This window comes from Corvus hawaiiensis, chromosome Z, assembly GCF_020740725.1.
Source record: "Corvus hawaiiensis isolate bCorHaw1 chromosome Z, bCorHaw1.pri.cur, whole genome shotgun sequence".
In the NCBI taxonomy this organism is placed as follows: Eukaryota; Metazoa; Chordata; class Aves; order Passeriformes; family Corvidae; genus Corvus; species Corvus hawaiiensis.
The window spans coordinates 57,375,392-57,396,177 of record NC_063255.1 but is presented as its reverse complement, the minus strand read 5'-3'; the positions used below and the strand labels follow the sequence as shown (position 1 = coordinate 57,396,177).

Below are 20,786 nucleotides of genomic sequence, written 5' to 3'. Positions count from 1 at the left end.
CGATTCTGTTCAGAAGGCAGTGTGGTGTGAGGGCACAGACAAAGTGTTGAGCATCTTACATCCAGCATTACATTCACTTTGCCTGCATGTACTAGCACAGTGCTCTGACAGCTGTGGGGCAAACACTTAAACATCTAACCTGCTCAGAAACACTGAGTGTGGTGTGACCTCATACCACTAAGTTCTTCAAGATTTTCAGTGTTTCCATCCATTTACAAAAAGTCCATGAATTTAAGGAATGTGTTAACTGCACTGTTGTAAATTCATTTACAGTTCAGTTTGTTTGAAAATATGTGAATGTAATGTTGTCAGGGTTTCCTTTCTGTATCGAATTTTGGTGATGGATTTTATTCTCCAAAAGGGAGCCTGTCAACAATTAGATGTGAGATCTAAGTATAACTGCTCAGAAGCAGCTCTGTCAGGAAGTTTTCTGATGCATGTGAGAACTGCAAATCTTTTGGGTCTGGAAGGAGTTGAGCAACTGTGAAGCTGGAGCTAACCACAGCTGGATGAAAATTGCTAAATTATGTTTTCTTTATTTTCAGCAAAATGTCAAGTATTTCTCTTTTCTTTTTGCCTTTACAAAGGTCACTTTGACTTAAAAAAGCATCAAATCAACATGTACTGACAGCTGGTTTTTTGTTTAAATCTTCAGATATGTTGTTTTGCTGTTACAACAGAGCCATGAAAAGTTTTAGTGACAAATATCCTCAATTACAAAACTAGGAAACACAATGATATTTTTTCTTTTTTCTTTCTATACCTTCTTAATGGAGAGTGATTAGAAGATTTAGTTTTGAGAGGGCTATCTTTTATTTCCTCTGTGTGGGTGCCTATGATTGTGTGTAAATAAAGCACATAATCTACTGGAGACTTGCTAACGTTGTGATTGTGCTTCAAAAAATGTGAAACAGTAAAGCAAGCTGAAAATTTTGACTCATCCTTAAATAGGCTCAAATACTCTGCATAACTGGTGGTAGATTTTGAAATTTCAGTATTTCTTATGCCCCAGAACCCCCTGGGATTAATCTTTTTCCAATCCCAGAAAAGAGAAAATTGGCATTTTAATACACAGAGTGATTCCATTCTGAGTGTGATGCCTTAAGAGGCCTCCTAGAAACAGAGACTAGACAGGAGTAAAGGAATAAAGGTAGGTATTTATTTGAAAGTCCTTCAAGGGTGCACCCTGGGAAGCCAGAGGCTACTGCCAAGATGGACCCCAAGATGGACCCCACGTCACAAGTTCTTCACACTTTTATAGGTTTGGTTCATTTGCATATCAGGGTTAATTCTCCAATTAAAGCTTCAGTTTAATGATGTAATTCCCCTCCACTTGCCTTCCTTTAGAGGCTTTTGGATTATACTTTTTGGGCCTAGGATGGTCTGGGTGTCCTTGGAGAACAGGCCCGGAGAGGCTTTGTTATGTCTACCTACCACAAGTGAGCAGAAATTAACAGGCTACAAGAAACTTCAGAGTTACACACTAAGCAGTACAGAATTTGAAAAATATAAAAGTTAAAACCTAAGGCATCAAGTGAAGAAGAGCCAGCATCTCTTGCACAACCTTTTTCTCATTCCTGACTTCTGAAAGGTAACAGGAAAACAGTGATTCTCACCATGAAGACTTCCGCTTTCCTTTAAAGCTTTGTTGTTTTCACACTAGCTTTTCTGTTCCTCCCATTATTTGCCAAGTAGGCCAATGTATGTGACAGAAATTTTTACTTCATAAAAGGAATATGTATTTACAGATCTGTTTTCAATTCTCTAGTTTCATTTTCTTCAGTGAACATAAAAGGGTTATAGTCACACTCCCTACCACTGGGCTAATTTATCACACTGATTTCCAAAGGCTTTTTACGTGGTCAGTAAGGAAGGAAATGTGAGCATGCTTCACCAGAAATGTGTGAGGTTCCTGCTTTCACTTAATATAGCATTTCAATATTTAGGCTCTGAGATTTCATCCCAAAGACAACACTGTCGTTAAGCATATTTGCCCCCTTCTGCCTGGATTTAAAAAAAATAAAATCTAGACATTGCATACACTGAAAACAGAAAATCAGAAATCACCCATCCCAATATTTTTTTGGCTATTTCAGAATCCTTTTTCATTTTTTTCTAAGAAATAGGTAGTCTCAAAAGGCAAAACAAATTATTTCTATCCACATTTCTCACTGCTTTGCAGATAAGTACAGTGTAGAAGTCCTTCACAAAGCTACAAGTGAGGCCATGGAATCATGATAAGATTTTTGGACCACTTAAGGTTTTTTTAAGAATCACTGTCTAAAGACATAGTCTAAATTCTAATAAATAGTCTAAAAAGTATTTGAACCAAGATCTAGTTGCGTGTGCTAAATTTTTTCAGAAGTTATTATACCAGTCCTTTGAAAAACAATGTAAGCGTCCTACTTTCCTTGAGGACACATGAAAATCCACTGAAAAAGTTTCTTTAAGCCGGTTATGGAACTTTAGAAATACTTAAATTAATGAAAAATTCGATAATTTTGCCTCTCAGAAAATATGTTTGTAGAAAACTATATAAGTATTTGCTGTATTTAGACAAACTTACAGAAATTTGAAAATAAGGAAAATAAAAACTTGGAAATTAAGTATTTTCACTAATGTAATATAAATTTTAAGTTTATATGCAGTAAAGAAACCTCAAAGAACACACAAATAATCATTTGTGCAAATCATCACAGTAGGAAACAATGATACATAAAAAACAGAGACTAAATAATTTTTTATTTACTATCTTCTTTTTGTAGTTCACCTGTAGGTAGCAATATCTGTCTGACCAGCCTGTCAGTCTTTAGAGATGGATATTATCATCTCATTAAAGATGGCAGGAATAAAAACCTTGGGAAAATAAGTAAGTTTTCTGGGGCAAACATACTTGCTAATATATGAAGCAAACTTAATGGCTCATACATTTCAGGTTTGCTCTTAATTTATTAAACCACATTACCACTGATCTCTCAGTCTGTGTTGCCTCAAGTACTTTATTTTTGGAATGGATTGTATTTTCTAAATGGAACCCAAATTTAGTTCTACTAGTACATTAAATACCTGTAAGAGTAGAAGGTAGAAGGAGCTGTCAGATGAATGATCTTCAGGACAATCTAAATAAAGACCCTCTTCCTGGAAATGTCTCTTTTTAGATTGCCACCCTCATTTTCATTGACAAAGAGCATTAGCACACACTGTTAGCCACTTTGCTGACATGGTTTGGCTTAGTTTGTAAAAAGTTATTTGTAATAGATAAAATTTGAGGAAAGAGACCAGTGTTATTGTCTTTGGCACAAATTTTACTTCTGGTAATGTAATTTTGTGTCTAATTTTACCTTTAGGTTTGCATCTAGTAATTCATTGCACAAGAATTACTGCGTAATAAAGTGAGTGCCATTGCAAGTAACTGAATGCATATCCTTGAGGAACTCTGTGTCTGAATTCAGAGGAAGGTCTGTGTGGAGCAGTTACCCAACATCTAGGGTTCATCTGAATGTTACAATGTGCATTTTTGCTGAGTGTTCAGAGGAGAATTGTGCCTTGTCCCTAGTCTATTGATATTAAATTATCTTTACAGAAACCTAGTTATACAGTTTTGTATATATAGTTATAGATAATTACAGGTAAATAAAATTTAATATATAAATATTTGAAAATATTTGTTATGTCTTAGTCAGCACAGACACCACCTTAAAAACTCTCACAAGCTGTTGTAGCTTTGAAAGACTCCTAAGGAGAAACATGGACTGACTGTGAGGTAATAGGTGGGTATGTGGAGGGAGAGGCTATGGTTTTACACAAAGAGGTCTTGGAGAAACGGGCTTGGCTGCGTTTAGGAGTGTATGTTACATTACACTGAAGTCCTCCAAGGGAGCCTGCATCAAGGACCACCATCCCAGTGTTGATGGTGGAGACATTGTGCCCATTATGAGAGCAGCAAAAGCAGAAGCATGCTCAGGTCTTTTCCATTCCCATTGTCCTCACTGGAATGGGATGTTGAACATCACCCTACAAATTTCTGCATTCATTAAATTATATGAATTATTGTAATTATTAAATACATTAAATGACACTGCCACACCAGTTATGAGAATTCCTGTACTTCCCTGTGTCACTGGGTTTTATACAGATTTCTGCTTAATCTGCTTAACATAAAATGCTTCAAAATCCACCTGCCTGGCAAAGTTTTCCTGTCTCATTTCAGAATTTCTTACAAATTCCCTCAGGAGATTGGTTTTGCCTCTCACCAGGCTTTTCATTACTTACTTTTCAGCCCATCTCCTCTGCTGACTTTGCCAAGGAGCCAAAATGCTTCTGCAAACTCTGAACATGCACATTCTGGAGGTGGAAGTCCAATTAGGTCAGTGTTCCCCATCAGGTCTGACCTCTAAGCACCTCCAGGCTTGTGAAGCGCACCTCTCTGTGTTGGCCCTGCTCAGCAGGCAGAGCCAGTACTGCCTGGTATGTGCGGGGAGGATGAGGCTGGAGTTTTCTCCCAGCTCTGAGTGGTGGAGGGATAATGGCAGAACTGGTAGCTGCCTCACTGCCACTGGCAACAAAAAAGTGCAAAGGAAGACAAAATCAAAAAGTACTAAAGTAAAAAAAATTCAAAAAAAAAAAGCCCTTGTTAGAGCCATGCACTCTCCTCTTGATGCACCCTGCAGCTCTGCAGCTGTCAGCTGTCTGTGCTCTGCACTGGACTTGCCATGCGGCCCAGACAGCTCTGAAAAACACTTCAGAGAATTTTACAGTGAGAAAACATGATCCTGCAGAGCCAGCAGTTATTGCCATAAAAAAGTGCTGGAAAAGAATAGACAGTAATCTGCAGCCCTCACACAAAGCAAGAGACCTCAGGAGGACGTATATTCTCTGCTAAGCAATAGGAAAATACAAGCTAAAATAAAAAAACCCAAAGAAACCCAAAAAAAACCAAACCAAACCCCAAACAAACAAACAAAAAACCCAACAAACCAATCCAAACCAAACCAACAAAAAACAGATGAGAAATTTATTGTTCTTAAAAATGTGTGAAAGGCCATCCTTCAACAGTTCCTATAATATTTTCCTCTGAAGAAATGCTCCACAGATAGCAGGAATTGGTCACAGAGCAGGTCATATCCAAATTCTTCTGTTAAGTGCTGCAAACATGTCTTACACAATTTCTGGCATTAATCCATTGCAGAGAATTTCAATGAAGGAAAGCATCTTCTTGTTTTCCAAGGGCAAGGAGAACCAACAATTTTGATACATGTCTCATGACTTAGACTATGTTTTGCTGATTATGGGTAGAGCAACTTTATGGCAAAATTCAATAAATATACCAACACATGGAAATCAGATGTTCCAACTGCTTAGTTTTGAAATACATATATATGTATGTATGTATGTATATATATCCTTTGATATTACATTGGTACATATTGACATGCAATTTATGGGTTTATTAGTAGAGTAAATAAGTAAAAACTAATAACTAAATAATATAGAAAATATAAAATAATATTTAATTATACTGTATATATTTAGTTAGGTTGTATAGGCCATTACTCTCCCAAGCATTGTTTATGTCTCAAAAATGCAGAGGGATCCCTGTTTAGAGACAGCCATTGGAATGGCTTCAATATTAATTTAATTTGCTCTCCGTTTTCCGTAAATTTTCCTTACTTTTTTTATTTTTTTGTTTGCAACATAGTTGGTATTTCTGTCTGAATCTATTTAGAAAGTCCTGATAGAAATTTTTTGTGGCAATGATCTTTTCTGTTAAAAAAAAGTAACACACAAATGCAAATTCTAGAAAGCTTTCTAAAAAAGCCTCAAGACAGGAGTTTCTAGAAGAAGAATAACAATGGTGGAATTGAGTGCACCCTCAGCAAGTTTGCTGGTGTGACACCAAGCTGTGTGTTGCAGTTGACACGCTGCAGGGAAGCGATGCCATCCAGAGGGACCTTGACACGCTTGAGACATGGGCCCGTGCAAACCTCATGGAGTTCAACAAAGCAAAGTGCAAGGTCCTACACTTGGGTCATGGCAATCCCGAACACACCTGCAGGTTGGGCAGAGAAGTGACTGAGAGCAGCCCTGAGGAGAAAGACTTGGTAGTGATGGTTGATGAAAAACTCAACGTGAGCCGGCAGCGTGCGCTTGCAGCCCAGCGAGCGCTTGCAGCCCAGCGAGCCAAACGTGTTCTGGGCTGCACTCAAAGGAGCGTGGCCAGCAGGGCAAAGGAGGTGCTTTTGCCCCTCTGCTCTGCTCTTGTGGGGCCCCATCTGGAGTGCTGTGTACAGTTCTGGTGTCCCAACAGAAGGAGGACATGGAACTGTTGGAGCAAGTCCAGAGGAGGGCCCAGAAGTTGATAAGAGGACGGGAGCATCTCCCCTATGAAGACAGGTTGAGAAGGCTGGGGCTGTTCAGCCTGGAGAAGGAAAGGTTATATGGAAACCTCCTAGCAACCTGCCAGTTGAAGGGAGCTGTCCTAGGTTACAATGTAAGATGTAACCAAAGGCACGTATTCTATTATCATCTTCACAAGCTGTTAAAGCTGGTAGGGCAATGTTTGTTATCTCCTACCATGACTCATCTCTGATAACTCCCTCCGGGTCTATCTCTGTTTGATGGGCAATCAAGGACCCACCACATGACTCACAGAATTACATCAACCCATTGTGAGATGCTCTGCCCAGAGGGAGGAGCCAAGCATTCCCACCTGGATATAATCTGGGGTTTGGAGCAGCACAAGCAGCCTTTACCTATGAGACCCCAGAGGACAAGGGCTATCACTGGACCTTCAGGTGAAGACCAGACCCTTTTCTACAGGATCACTTCTTCATCTGGACTACTACCACCACCCTGACTAACAGGGTGTCAGGTTGTATCCTGACTCTGTCAGTGTTCTTGTACTATTGCATTTATTTTAATTTTCCTATTAAATTATAATTCTGTCTTGCCATCTCCCACTTGTTTGTTTTCAAACTAGTACAGCACCCTACTGGAAAGCTGGAGAAGGACTCTTTATCAGGAACTGTAGTGATAGGACAAGGAATAATGGGTACAAACTGAAAGAGGGGAAATTTAGGTTACACATTAGGAAGAAATTTTTCACTGTGAGGATGGTGAAGTACTGGAACAGGTTGCCTAGGGCAGTTGCAGATGCCCCAACCCTGGTGCTATTCAAGGCCAGGTTGGATAAGTCCTTGAGCAATCTGATCTAATGAGAGGTATCCCTGTCCATAGCAGCTGGGGTCGGGACTAGATGATCTTTAAGATGTATTCCAAACCCTTAACATTGTATGATTCTGTGATCAAATCCATATGTAGTATAAGTCTGGTTTTTATTTTACTCTGAGTAGCACACCCTGTGAAAAGAGATCTCAAGTACTCTCTTGAGGTACATTTTATTCTCTCCTTGCACAGACTGGGGGTTTATTATCTCAAGCCAGGAAGTGAGTGATTTCAATGACAGGGCCAAATTATACCTCCACCTACTCCTGTTCACCTTCTTGCCAGATAAGGAAGGACATCTAGTCTTTGTCCTCATTTTTGCCCACATTTCCCTTTTCTTGAAGAGCATCCCTAACCAAAACAGTTTTATCTTCCTGCTTTGTAAGACTTGTCTTCTGCATCCCTGAATCTGTTGAAAGGCAGTAAGTATCTATAGGATTTTTCATTACAATCAAGGGAAGTAGGGACTATAAACTTCTGACAGTTCCCATGAATATCACTTAGCAAAGCCTGCTGTACAAGCCCTCTAGTTCTGAGAAAGTCAGTTGTATGACAAAATTGCTTTTTTACACTTTTTGTACTTACACATCTGTTATTCTAGATTTAGAAAGCATAACAAAAGCATTGTAAGCTATTTGCTGGGATCAGTTTTAACTAAGGGATGGTTGAAGATGGTGAGACCTTGTTTGGTTCCTTACAGCCTTGCATGTCTGTAGCTCTCTTAACTGGCTGCGGCATCCCCACAAGGTTTTCCAAATAGTCAGAGAGTGCTGGAGTACACAAACACCCTATTCCCATCAGTCTTGCCCTAAAACACTCAAGCAGAAGATATGAAAAATAATTATGCCAGTTATCTACAACCCTTTGGTTTCATCTAAGACTGTTTTTAGAAGGTTTCTTGCATTTTTGGCTTCTGAAGTTGCAGAATTCTTGTTAGAACTTTTTATGGCACTGCAGTAAAATGCTCCGAATTAAACAGTTTATCCAATTTGTCAGTCAGAGTAACAAGACTCAAAGAGACAACAGTAGGCATAAGAGAGATTATGCCACTGAAAGGATTCCTTAAAGGGGAAAAATGTTGTTATAACAATAACTTCTAGCTTAACTCTTTGAGATTTTCTGTAATGCCATGTAACAGTTCAGCAATAAACACAAAGTTAGCTTCTGTCTTTTTACTCTTCTGGTCAGTAACTGCCTATTTTCAATTCTCTGCTTCTTTTATGTCTGTGTATTAGCCAATAATACACATAAATAGAAATTACTGCTTTAACTAAAAATAACAATGTGCTGCAGGAATAGCTCTTTTTTAGGCTGTGCACAGTGATGCTAGTTTGTATGATCTTTGAATGTAGGTTTTTTTCAATTGCTAGCTTCTCTTTCGAGTTTTCAACTTGCTTTCAGATATAACTAGAGAATTAACTGTTCTGAGACTGTTAGGGAGTCTCTTGAACTAGGAGCTGAGGTTACAAAGACTTTTTCACGCACCTGTTCTTCTCTGAGAAAGAAATAAAAGCAGTAGTAGGCTTAGATTGTAAGGTGTGATCTATAATGTAGGCTTGGTTATAAATGTTTATCATGGAAAGCAAGTATGAGAGAAAATGTTAAAAACATTTTATTAAGCATATGTGAAAACTCATGACATATGATACTTCTAGGAGCTGAAAAATGTATAAGGATAACCTTATTGTGTTTGGTCTTTCTGTTTTTCCTTTTTTAGTGTAAGGTTCATCAGTGGACACATAGTCTATTTTTCACTGGTATGTGATCTGGCTGCTTTCAGCTACCAGAGTGGCCCTCTTCATAGGATAAAGCACAAAAAGAACTTAATGCAAAGAGGACGTCAAAGGATGCTGTCTCCAGTTTCTGTTGCCTGTGCAGGAAAGAGAAATGACAGAAAGGCAGAGGGGAAAAAAACCACTTTTTTTTTTAGCAGAGATGAGGAACAATGGGTGCCAGTCTGCTTTGTCTGCTCTTGTTTGTTCTTAACCTCCTGCCACCATTTGTGGTTGCTGAGATATGCTGACTCTCATAGAACTCTGTAACCAGCCAGAGCTGCAGGGGGAATTGGAAGCTGCTTCTGCATGCTAGCTCTCCCATGTTTGCCTTCCACCTCTTCCAAGTTCATACCTTTGGTGTTTGACTCAGTATTTCTCTCTTTCTCAGCTAAGCTGAAATACAAAAATATGGCTTTCTTCATATTTCTGGGATGACTGCACTGGAAGGAAGTGACAGAATCTTATTCTAGTTTAATCTGCACATTTGGCAAGTAACCATCTATATTTTCAGTGCATTTTCAAGCTTAACACCTCTCTTTTAATGTTGAATCTGTGCCCTTAAAACAAAAAACAACAGACCAAAAAAAGCCACAAAAAACCAAAATAAAAACCTCCCAAACCTTTTCCACCACTTACAGTGCTGAAAGAGGTAAAAGTGGCAGTTGTGTGGGAGTAGTTACAAGTATGCTGAAAGCTATGCAAAATATTTATAGTGAATCCTGAGTATCCAAGCAAATCTGCCTTTTAAAGATGTGCCAAAGTGTGTGAACCTGTCAGGTAAGCCTTAGCCAAGTTTAGACTAAATCTGAGCTGAGTGCAGTTTGCCAGAAAGGAATTTATGGCTTTGGTTTTGAGTAGAAGTTGCAAGATTCAGCATGATGTTGGCATAGGTGGCTCTGCATAAAGAGAAGCTTGGCAGTTTAGACTAAAATTTCAAATTATTAGGAAAACTTGTTCAAAATGCTGAAATCACAGTTTGGGGTTTTTTTGTTTTGTGGTTTTTTTTTTTTGTTGTTGTTATTACAGAATATACCTGTAACCTGTTTATCTGTGGAAGTAAAACTTTACCAAAAAATGAAAGCACTCAAAATAAGTATATCTCAGGGCAGACCCGTAAATGCATTTTCAGTTTAATGATAGATATATGAATTATTATTTTTCTTCAGTCCATTTTTTAAGGTGACTTCTGTACTTTGTGTGTGTGTGTGTGGTGGCAGTTGGCTGGTTCAACAAGTGTTGCCTGCCAAAGTGGTATGAGTTTTGCAGTCCTGAATTACATTTAGTTATCCTTGGTTACATCTATTATTGTTTTTTTTGCTTTTGATGTGAATTTTTAGATCTTCATCTGTAACTGACATAAATCTTGTCCTACAGAGCAAAATGGGGTGTAAAAGCCTCAGGAAGCAAAGCGTAGATAAGAAGTAAACGTTCCCAATAGAAACCATGATAAGATAAATTGCACGATTGATAAGCGTTACAATGGTTTCATCACAACTGGTGCTTAATGGCAAATAAACAGTCAAACACTTGATACACAGCAGGTCCAAAGTCGACTTAGTAAGTGTAATCATCAGCTGATGGGGTTGCACTGCTACAGACAGGGTTTTACAACAGTCACTTTGACTGCTGAGAAAAAGAATCACATTTAAACAAAGGGTCTGATTTATATTTCAAAGGTTATTATTTCTGAAGAGCCATGAGTGGAAGACATTAAGTGATGGCTTAAGATGTATCATATGACTAGGATGATATTTCTGTCATGATAACAATAATAAAAGAACTTCAAGCTGCCCTCAAAATAAAATATGAAGGTTGAAGATAATGGCAAAATAAAATATACATTAAAGATTGCATATGAAAACACCATGCCTGCAATTTGTCATAATTATCTCTGAAAACAAGGAAGGAAGGGAAGCAGGAAAGGAAGGAAAGCTTTCCTTATGGAAAGAAATAGACAATTATGTGTTTGCCACTTGGCTCACATTATTAATACTTCTGCATATGTGAATATTCAGTTCCATAACTAATCCAAAAGTTATTAGGAAAGATGGTATAAAATTTATGTCATGCATTGTACAGTGGCACTGATTATGATTTCTTGAATGAGATTCCTTTAATTTTGTGAATAATTTTTTGCTGTGCAGAGACTAGCTTTTCAACTCAGTGAAACATGCAATTTATTTATATTAATCAGACTGGTAATTTTCCCAAAAGAAGTAGGCACTTGCTATATAAATCAGGGTTAATCCACAGCAGTCTTTGACCAGCCAGTGATGGAAAACAACATAAGAACTTCCTGTAAATTAAAGAAGACCCTAAGGAAGTTCACAAGAAATCAGCCAAGGCATTGAGTAGCACACCACCAGAAGTGGCGGTAGTACCCCTGATCATTGACAGCCACCCAGGAAGAACAGTGTGACCAGTAAATTAACAAGGAAAGGACTTCCTAGAACTTGTTGCCAAGAGTAAATTAGCACAGTCCAGACAGAGAATGAGATTAAATCTCACCCTGATAAAACTAAAAATCTGAAGTAAGACTAATCAAAGTGTAACCATCATACAGAAATTACCGTAATGACAGAGTGTCAAAAGCTGATCCAAGTATGGACAACCCTTCTATTGTCAAAGATGCATTTGTGTGCTTTATTGGGGTGTTTTTACCAACCAGCATGAATAAAGGTGTAACTGTAAAAATAATAGTGGTTTTTTAGTTCTAAGAATCAGAACGAACTATTTCTGGTAACTGAAGTCTTTTTGTGGTCTGACCAAGAGGTCAGCTTTCTTCAGAAGCCTTGATTTTGCTTTAAATATTCTCCTTTGGAAAAACAATATTTAGTGATATAGTCATGTGATGACAGTTAACAAACAAAATTTTCCAAATTAAATTTGGAACTCGAAGAGTGTCTCTGTAGAGTGCCTGCAGTTTTTGTTAGTGGTGATACATACCCAGAAGCAGGTTGAGGAACTGCTAAAATGGAGTGATGAAATTACTTTTCTGTCACAAAATTCCTCTTAGGATATTTTAGTTTTTTATATAGAAATACCATTCCTCTAAAACAGATAATGGTATCTGAAAAGTAGGTTCTACAATTTCAGGGTAGGGTATCTCAGACATGGTTAAAAATACATGTGGGAGAAATATGATGTATATTAGCTTAAAAAAAATAAGTCTAATGCCTTGGTGTGTTTTTGTTTATCAGGACAATAATAAAATCATGTGATGCAGTAGGCATCTTGTTTTTCTCTCTATATGTAAAAAGGAGATGACGAAAAGATTTGTTGATTGCCTACAGTCTGTTTTATCCTTTCTCATTACAGTAACAGAATTAGCTCAGTTTTCAAATTTAGACATATTGAAGTGTCAGCACAGTAAGTTGGAAGACATAGAGTTAGAGGACAAAGAGACAGAGAGACTCTGAGTGTTCGGTGTGCAGTGAAGATTTTCTGTGGATCAATCCTCCAGTTCTGCGTGGGGTCTCCTGAGGTGTAAAACATGTTAATGTATTCTGTCCTTTTACTGACAGCTGTGGAAGTCTGTCCTTAATTTACTAGCTTCCTGCATCTGCCCCTCAGAATAAATAAATAAATAAATAAATCTTTTGCATAGGAGAATCCCCCACACACACATCATGAACAAACCCTCTCACCAATTACATTTTGTATGTATTTATCAGAAAAAAACCTCTCTTCCTCTTCTATAGAGAAATTTCCACAGTATCTTTGGGCAGGTTGTTCCAGTGCTTAATTACCCCCACATTAAACATGTTTTCCTCATATCCAGTTGGAACCTTCCCCATTTCTACTTAGGACCACTCATTCTGTCATGTCCCACTGCCTTTTCCATAACTGCCTCTTGTAAAGTGAACTACCTGGCATAACCTAGAGCAGCTCTGAGGCTGCTTCCACCTCACTGAACAAAAATACCCCACCAAACTTTTCCATGTGAGCTTTCTTTCAGACACTTCTACCTGTGTTTATATGGATATTGTTTTCCCTGTACATAACAGTACCAAAGAGCTGACCAGCCAGACCAGCTCGCTGAGATGAAATAGTAAGAGCTTAATTGTCTTCCATCAGCAAATATCAGTAAAAACCTTTGCAGATAATCTCTTGCAGGCTTTTTTGAAATAGGCACCACATCTGAGAAGAACTGTAAGTTGTGTGTTTGTGCTCCCTCCTTTGGGACAACCTAATTGTCTGCTTGAAGTAGTTCTCACCTTCTTTGATGAGAAATACATTACCACCACTTTTTTCTCTCATCTTTTACTGTCGCATTGTACTAACACTACTATCATAATGTAACCATAAATGAAATAGGGTTAAATGTTTTGTAAGTAGTCTTGTGGGCCCAATGCACGGAATTTATGTAGTATTACCATTAAATCCTCCAGAGTCCTAGTTCTTTAGCTTAGTTGTTCAGTCTGCTTCCAAGAACCCAGGTCAAGCTGTCAGATTATCAGTCAATCATTGCACTCATGGCATTCTCATGGCACCCCAGCACATGCTTATGAGTTGAGGAGCATGGCTCTCAATTTCATATGCAACAGCAGAAGTTACTGGCACTAGACTGAGATTTTGGGGTTTGAGTTTTTGAGTTTAGGTTAGGTTTTTTTGATGCAAGCTTCTAAGAATAAAAATATGATGTTTCCCACAATTTTAACAGAGATGTCATTGCCTGTGTTACTAATATCCACACCCTGACCAAATTCTTTTCAATCCTTTTGGGGGGAGTAGGTTTCCAGCAGGCCCATCAGCAGAAATTGACTATTCTCTGCATTTCCTGCCTAGTCCAACCATCAAGGACAAGGTCTGTGTGTCTCTGAAAAAGTATAGTAGTTCCAACTCAGCTATAGTTCTTTATAATATAAACATAGAGGAACATATATTACAATGCCAATAGCCTTATTTTCACAGCAGTTTATGACTATTTTTACAGTGTTAAAGGTTGAAGTGAAAAGGAACATGAGAGAGTCAAAAGCATGAAGAAAATTGGTTCAGTTCTGAGACTGGTGCTTTTGAAAAAACCCACTGAGAATGTGAAAGCTGTGGTTGTACTGACACAACCTGAATATCTGCATGCTGCCCGTGGTCTTTCAGAGGAAAAACTGTGGTAGCTCCTGGCATGAAAAGAAACAAAAGTCAGTATGATTTACTGCATGACATCTTCATGTGTACGGTCTTTGGAACTCAGTGCTATTTGGGCAGCACTATTTGACTTGTTTTGGCTTCCTGACCACCTTCCTGGTGATTTCTAATAGGGACACAGGATTGTCAGAGTAAGACCACAAAACCCTTTTGATGCTTCAAACAAAACAGCAGTGACAGTACAAGAAACTCACATCTACAGAGCATTATCTTCTTGAGATTCTAGATTTGGAGAGGGTTATAGATGAAATAAAGTTCCATCCTTTTTCCAGCCAAGCAAGGAATTCTCTGTCCAGCAAGAATTCCTGTGCACATGTACTGCCTACTTAGAAGTGTTTGGTTTCATTAGGTATAAGTTTCTGTTTGTAAGGCATTGCTGTAACAATTTACAAGACAGAAGAAATAAACCACAATTTTTGGTTCTGCTATCTGTCTCAGCCTTTGACTTCTCCTGTCCTTAGGTATTAAAATAACCTCCCTGAGTCCATGTGATTATTATGAGAGCACCAGAGGAGTTGTCTCATCATCCATCTGTAGAGAGTTACAGCAGAACATAAGGCCAAGTTAAGGAGATAATTGTGACACTTTATTCCATGTTTATTTGTTTTAGAAAAGTGAGTGTCCACACTTGAGGCTGCACAGGAGAGTGACTTCTCATGGACCTTGTATGCCAATGCGTTATGCCCCTGCAATTTCAAAAGACAGGGCTGTGCAGCATTTTCAGCTGATGGGTTTTCTTGAAAAGTACAAAACCACTTGAAATGTGTGTGCAACTTTTGTGGCTAGGCCCTCAGAGACTGAACTGCCAGAGGCTATGCTGAATTTTGTATTGTCACTATAATCTGTTCTTCTTGGGGTTTTTATCCTTTTCACATCCATTAAACAATTCAAATTAAAATAAATCAATTTGCTATTTGTTTGACCTATATCTGAGTCCTTGAATTTGTTTATAGAATGAAAGGATATTTTGGTTCCGTCTTCATGTCTCAGACATGTGTTTGCATCTATTTTACACGTATCAAAAAGAAATTTCCTCTCAGGAACTGTTCTGAGTTGGCATGACAAATAAACAATAACCTGGAAAAGCAGGAAAATGTTTTCTCAGAATGGTTGTTTTCAACACTTTTGCTTGGTAGTCTACTGTTAAAAAAACTTACATGCAGAGATGTATGGTTTTATAGCAGCTGTGTGAGGGTATTTCCAGTGTTCAACCAGCTGAGATTGAAATGCTGTTGAATCCCCTTAGCTTCTGTTGTGTATCACTTGGGACCAGATGGTTTTGTCATATCATTTTGGCAATAGAAATTATCAATCTGTGTATCATAAAGAGCTGTTGGGTATTTGTAGTCTCCTCCTTTCTCAAGTATTTTCAAAATTCCTTTCATTAGGAATTCACAAATATAATTAGATGAAATTCCTTACTATTTGTAATCCCAGTTAGTACTTCCATGCCAGTGGATACCTTTGAAATGAATTGTTCTGTTTAGTACAATTGGCTTCAGGGGTCTAGAGAACAATGTGAATTACAAAAAAAAAATTGTAAGTGTAGCTGTATTGCAGCATTTGCCAAGAATTCAGAAGTCTTCTTTCTGTACTATTTAGTTATTATTGAACAGGTTGATTTCTCAGTTGGAGTTGATTATTTTCCCTCAGTATTAGTGCAACTCAAAAATTAATGTAAGTCAGATTTCATATGGAGAAGTTCAATTACTGGATTTCTTTACAAACAAAAACATGGTGGTAATACTTTTCTTGGCCAAGTCTAAAGGTCAAAATGAGCAAGTTTTAAAGAAGAACTGCAGAAGCATACAGCAGAGCCTTTGTTGTAATCAGAAATGAAACCCAGTGCTGAATTAGTGGATATCACAGAGTATCTAATTTATAGTTACAGTATCTGTGACAGCAGCAGTGCAGTTTGCATGAGGTAGGATTGCAAAAGGCCAGCAGGTCAGTAAGCGAACAAAGAATTGTGGCTAAGGAACAGCAGCAAAATATTATTATAAAGGAGGTCTTTAACCTCATTTTCACTGTTATGACAACTGTGAAAGTCAAGTCAGTTTTGTTGGTTTTGGGGTCATGGCTTTCCTTTGCAACTCTGTAGGTTCAACCAAATAATAATTTACAAATACTTTTGTGTGCGTGTTGGTGTGTTTTTTAGCTGGAGAACTCAGGATATGAACTTACTTATTACTCTTAGATCTCTGAGGGACAGTGATGTCATCCATTTTTTTCCACAGAAAGCTCTGATCCAAGCTCCCTGCGCTTCACAGGCTGATGCTCTCTTTCAATCTCTGTTTAAGGGTCTTTATGTCTTTGTGGTATATTTTATCCTGCACAACCAACTTTGCTGTCCTGTGAAAGCAAGTTACGCTGTAGACATGAATGGGCATACAACTCCAGGATCAGCGTTTTTCACACATGGCAGCGGTCTGCCAGCTGTGGGAGGAGAGATCAGCAAGTCCACACAGAACCTCATCAGTGCTATGGAAGAGGTAAGAGTGCTCTGTAGTGCTCTGTAGTCATGTGTATATTGAAATGTACCTGGAGATTTCACTGTTAGTTCTGAAGTGAAATACACAGGAATGAAATGCTAAATACTATAGGTTGGCTGTGGGGAGGGGGAGCTTTTTTTTCATTTTTTTTCAATGACAAAGATCATTGTCTTTATACACCCCATGGTATTCTTGGAACTTACTGTGCCTTGATAACATCCCACCTAGAGAATTTCCCCTTTCATACTTGAGTCTTCAGTTTATTATAGAGGTTGGTTAAAGTGTCAAAAGTAGGTAATGAGAAATCAAAATATCAGGTTAATTCTTTCAGCTTACTATGGGTCTTAGATGAGTTTCAAGTAATTAATTTCTCAAAGCTATGATGTTCAAAAGTTAGAATAAAATTGGAATGGAATAGAACAGAATGGAGAAGGGAGAGGAAGGGAATGGAAAAGGGAAAGAAATGGAAAAAGGAGAAGGGAAAAGGGAAAAGGGAAGGGAAGGTGTAGTGTGTTTACCCTGACTGGATGCTAGGCACCCACTAAAGTGTCTCTCTCACTCTCCTCTGCAACTGGACAGGGGAGAGAAAATATAACAAAAGATTCATGAGTTAAGGACTGGGACACATCATTCACTAAACATGGTCATGGGCAAAACAGGCTCAAATTAGAGATATTAATTTAATTTATTTCTAACAAACTCAGAGCAGGATAATGAGAAATAAAATAAGACCTTAAAATCCCCTCCCCCCCTTACCGGCCCCCTTTTTCCGAGGTTTAACTCCTCCGCCAGCAGCACAGGGAGACAAAGAATGGGGGTTGTGGTCAGTTCACCACCCATAGCTTCTCCATCTCTTCAGGGAGAGGAGTCCTTACCCTACTTGAACATGGGCTCCCTCCTCCAGAAGATGGTTCTCCATAAACTTCCCCAGTGGGAGTCCATCCCACAGGCAGCAGTCCTCCCCAGACTGCTGTAGAATGGGTCTCTCTTCCAAGGGGTGCAGTCCTGCATGGACAGGCTATTCCTGTGTGGTCTCTTCCCTCTACACACCTCTCACGGGGTCACAGCCTCCTCTCAGGCATCCCCCTTCTCTTGCAGGGAGCTCCTCCATGGGCTGTGGGTGGATCTCTGCATTCCCATGGACCTCCATGGACTGCAGGAGCACAGCTGCTTCACCATGGACTGCACCATGGGCTGCAGAGAAACCTCAGCTCTGGCACCTGGAGCACCTCCTCCCCCTCCTTCTCCACTGACCTTGGTGTCTGCAGAGTTGTTCCTCTCACAAATTCTCACCCTGCTCTTCTCTGGCCACAGTTGCATCTGCGGAGTAACTGTTGTTTTTTATTTCTTAAATATGTTATCAACGAGTCATTACCGCCATTTCTAATTGGCCCAGATTTGGTAGTGGATCCATCTTTGGGGCTGCCAGGGATTGCTCTACCAGGCAACAGCTTCTCACAGAAGCCACTCTGTGAGAAGTAGACTCCCCTGCAACCCCCCACTACCAAAAGTTGGCCATGGAAACCCAACTGAGAAAGGAAGGCAAGAAAAAGGGAAAGGGAGATAGATACATGTAAATAGATAGATAGGTAGCTATAGATATGTATGTATGTTTGTATGTGTGTGTATATATGTAAGTATGTATATATATATATAAAAAATTTATTAATAAGGTAAAAAGGCTCACTGGTTCATTATAGAAGTGGCATAATAGCTGGTTCCAAGATCTCTTGGTCTTCAGTTCAGCTCTGGTCATCGTTCCCAGTTTATATATAATAGTTTTGATGATTACTGCATTTCTGCATCTTTTTAAACCCTGCAGGTGCCTGCGGACTGGGAGAGGGCATCCTTGCAGCCTGGTAGTCAAACTAGTGCTGCCTTTAAGCAGAGTCCACAAAATGGTAATGTCTTCCACCCTTCTGGAGGATTCAGTACCAGCTCATTGGTTACTGATGAGGAATCACAAGAGTTCGATGACCTAATATTTGCTTTAAAGACTGGTGAGTGACTATTTCCCTTTCCCCTCAAAGTTTGCTGTATTGCTATGGTGTTATTCACCCTAATGGTACGATGATTCCACGAGATACAGTTAATGAGGTCTCTTAATATAATCTGATTTCCAATGAAAATCTTAAAGATCAGTCAACATGGGAATGTCTGATAAGACAACCAAAGAGGCAAAGGAGTCCTACCTGATAAGATATGCAGATACCAGGTAAAGTACAAATGGACTTGCTTGGTAGCAGGAGGTCACCTAAATGATCTTTAGGGTTACCACTAAGTATCTTGAGCCCTGCAAGAGACAACAGCAAGGTATTCGTGAGAGCGGCAAGTTGAGTGATCTGGCACACATAATTTCAGAAGTTTGTTCCCTTCAGTGATACCAAAGAAAGTCAAACTGGATGGAAGACTGGGAATGCTGATAATAAAGAGGTATTTTTATTCAGTAAGTTCATAATGCTATATATCCGAAGCCAATTTACATTGCAGAAAACACCTCTAATTATGGGGCCCTCAACATGTGAAGGACATGGACTGATGCCAGAGGAGGCCATGTAGGTGCTCAGAGGGCCAGGGCACCTCTGCTGAGAGAGTTGCAGTTGTCAGCCTGGAGAAGGGGAGGCTCTGGGAGAGCTTTGAGTCCCTTCCAATGCCTAAAGGGGCTACAAGAGAGTGGGAGAGGGACTTTTGACAAGGGCATAGTGTGACAGGACAAAGAGGAATGGCTTTGAACTAAAAGAGGGCAGGTTTAGATTAGGTATTAGGAAGAAATTCTTCCCTATGAGGTGGGGAGTCTATGGCACAGGTTACCCAGAGAAGCTGTGGCTGCCCCATGTGGAAGTGTTCAAGGCCTGGTTTAATGGGGCTCCAAGCAACCTGATCTCATGGAAGGTGTTCCTGCCCATGGCAGGGGGTTGGAAATAGATGTTCTTTAAGGTCCCTTCCAACCCTAACCATTCTGTGTTCTGTGAGAATCTGTTTTGTATTTAATAATTTTTCTAGACGTTTTGCAGACTAGTTCTGCTTTGTTAGCAGTTTTTGAGGTTTTTTTTGAAAGACTTTCAAAGCTAGGGGCAGAAGTTACAGTTGCAAACCTTTTTTTAGGTATGCAAGAAGGTAGCTTTTACTTTCTAACTTCTTGAACACTGTGAAGGAAATTAGATAATTCATAGGTAGTTAATAAGACATGAAACCATCTACATCTAACATGCCCACTATTACACAAAGTTTACTGCTTAAGTAAATCAGTTGGCACCAGTAAACTGTAGGAGACTGAGTCTTAAGTCATGAAGAACAATCTAGGCGACAGCCTAGATTGAAATATAGCTGAAATATAATACAATTCAACACCTATTCAGCACTTAATTACTTCTACCTAAGTCTTCAAGCTCCATCCCTAGTTAATTTGTTTTCAGTTCTTTTAGTAGGTCTAAAATAAACTTTTGATTTTCTTGCCTGAATTCTATTATTGTCTTCTTTATTAATATTTTATTATAATTTGTTTTTATGAGCCTTTTATATTAATGTGATTTGAAGCAGTGACCTCAGGCCATTGTTGGAGAAAAATGTTTTGTTTGCATTACTGATTCAAGTAGTGCCTGACAGTTCTACACCAATGCTTATTCCTGTGCCAACACTGTGTCCCCAGCAAAGTTACAAGAGTAAAAAACCCCATGATTTCTAAACCAAACCAGTTGTCCCATCTGGTTTCAGCCCCACATTTGAACAAGATGAGCTAAAGAGGTGATGTGGAAGGTTGGAGCTTCTTTCACCAGCAAAGTAAATGTTTATCAGCTGTTGTCTCAGACGCAACCTCTAGCTCAACATATACTTGAAAAAAAAAAAAAAAGGCAAGCTTTTCTGTAACTAAAAATCTGTTTTATTGTTTTGATCGTGACCTGTTCTCCAGTTCAGTTCAGTACATGGCCAAGGAGAGGGAGGCAGGGAGCCACATGGAAGTTATAAGAAGAGAGATGAGGTGGTGGAAAGTGAGATTTTTTTTCTCTGTTAGGCAATATGGACTCCTGCTGCTAAAGTATTCACTAAGCTGTGGTCTAACAGGAGTTTTATGATGCTAGTTAAGCTAGCAGGTGCTGAAATGAGCTCATGTCCTAGTCTTTCAGTACCACATTTCTTCCTATTGTGCGTA

General features: G+C 39.0%; 1 protein-coding gene across 16 annotated transcripts in view; it reads left to right on the top strand.

The window, feature by feature from the left end:
• ADGRV1 (adhesion G protein-coupled receptor V1) overlaps positions 1–20,786 on the top strand; it is a 310,923-nt gene that overhangs the window by 242,511 nt on the left and 47,626 nt on the right. For all 16 annotated transcript variants that reach the window (XR_007201087.1, XR_007201088.1, XR_007201086.1 and 13 more), the window contains 2 exons: positions 16,445–16,636; positions 18,459–18,636. Coding sequence is in view for 13 of the 16 variants with exons in the window: in XM_048292637.1 (XP_048148594.1) it covers positions 16,445–16,636; positions 18,459–18,636 (370 nt within the window). In the remaining 3 variants the exon portion in view is untranslated. The remainder of the gene's footprint in view (positions 1–16,444; positions 16,637–18,458; positions 18,637–20,786) is intronic.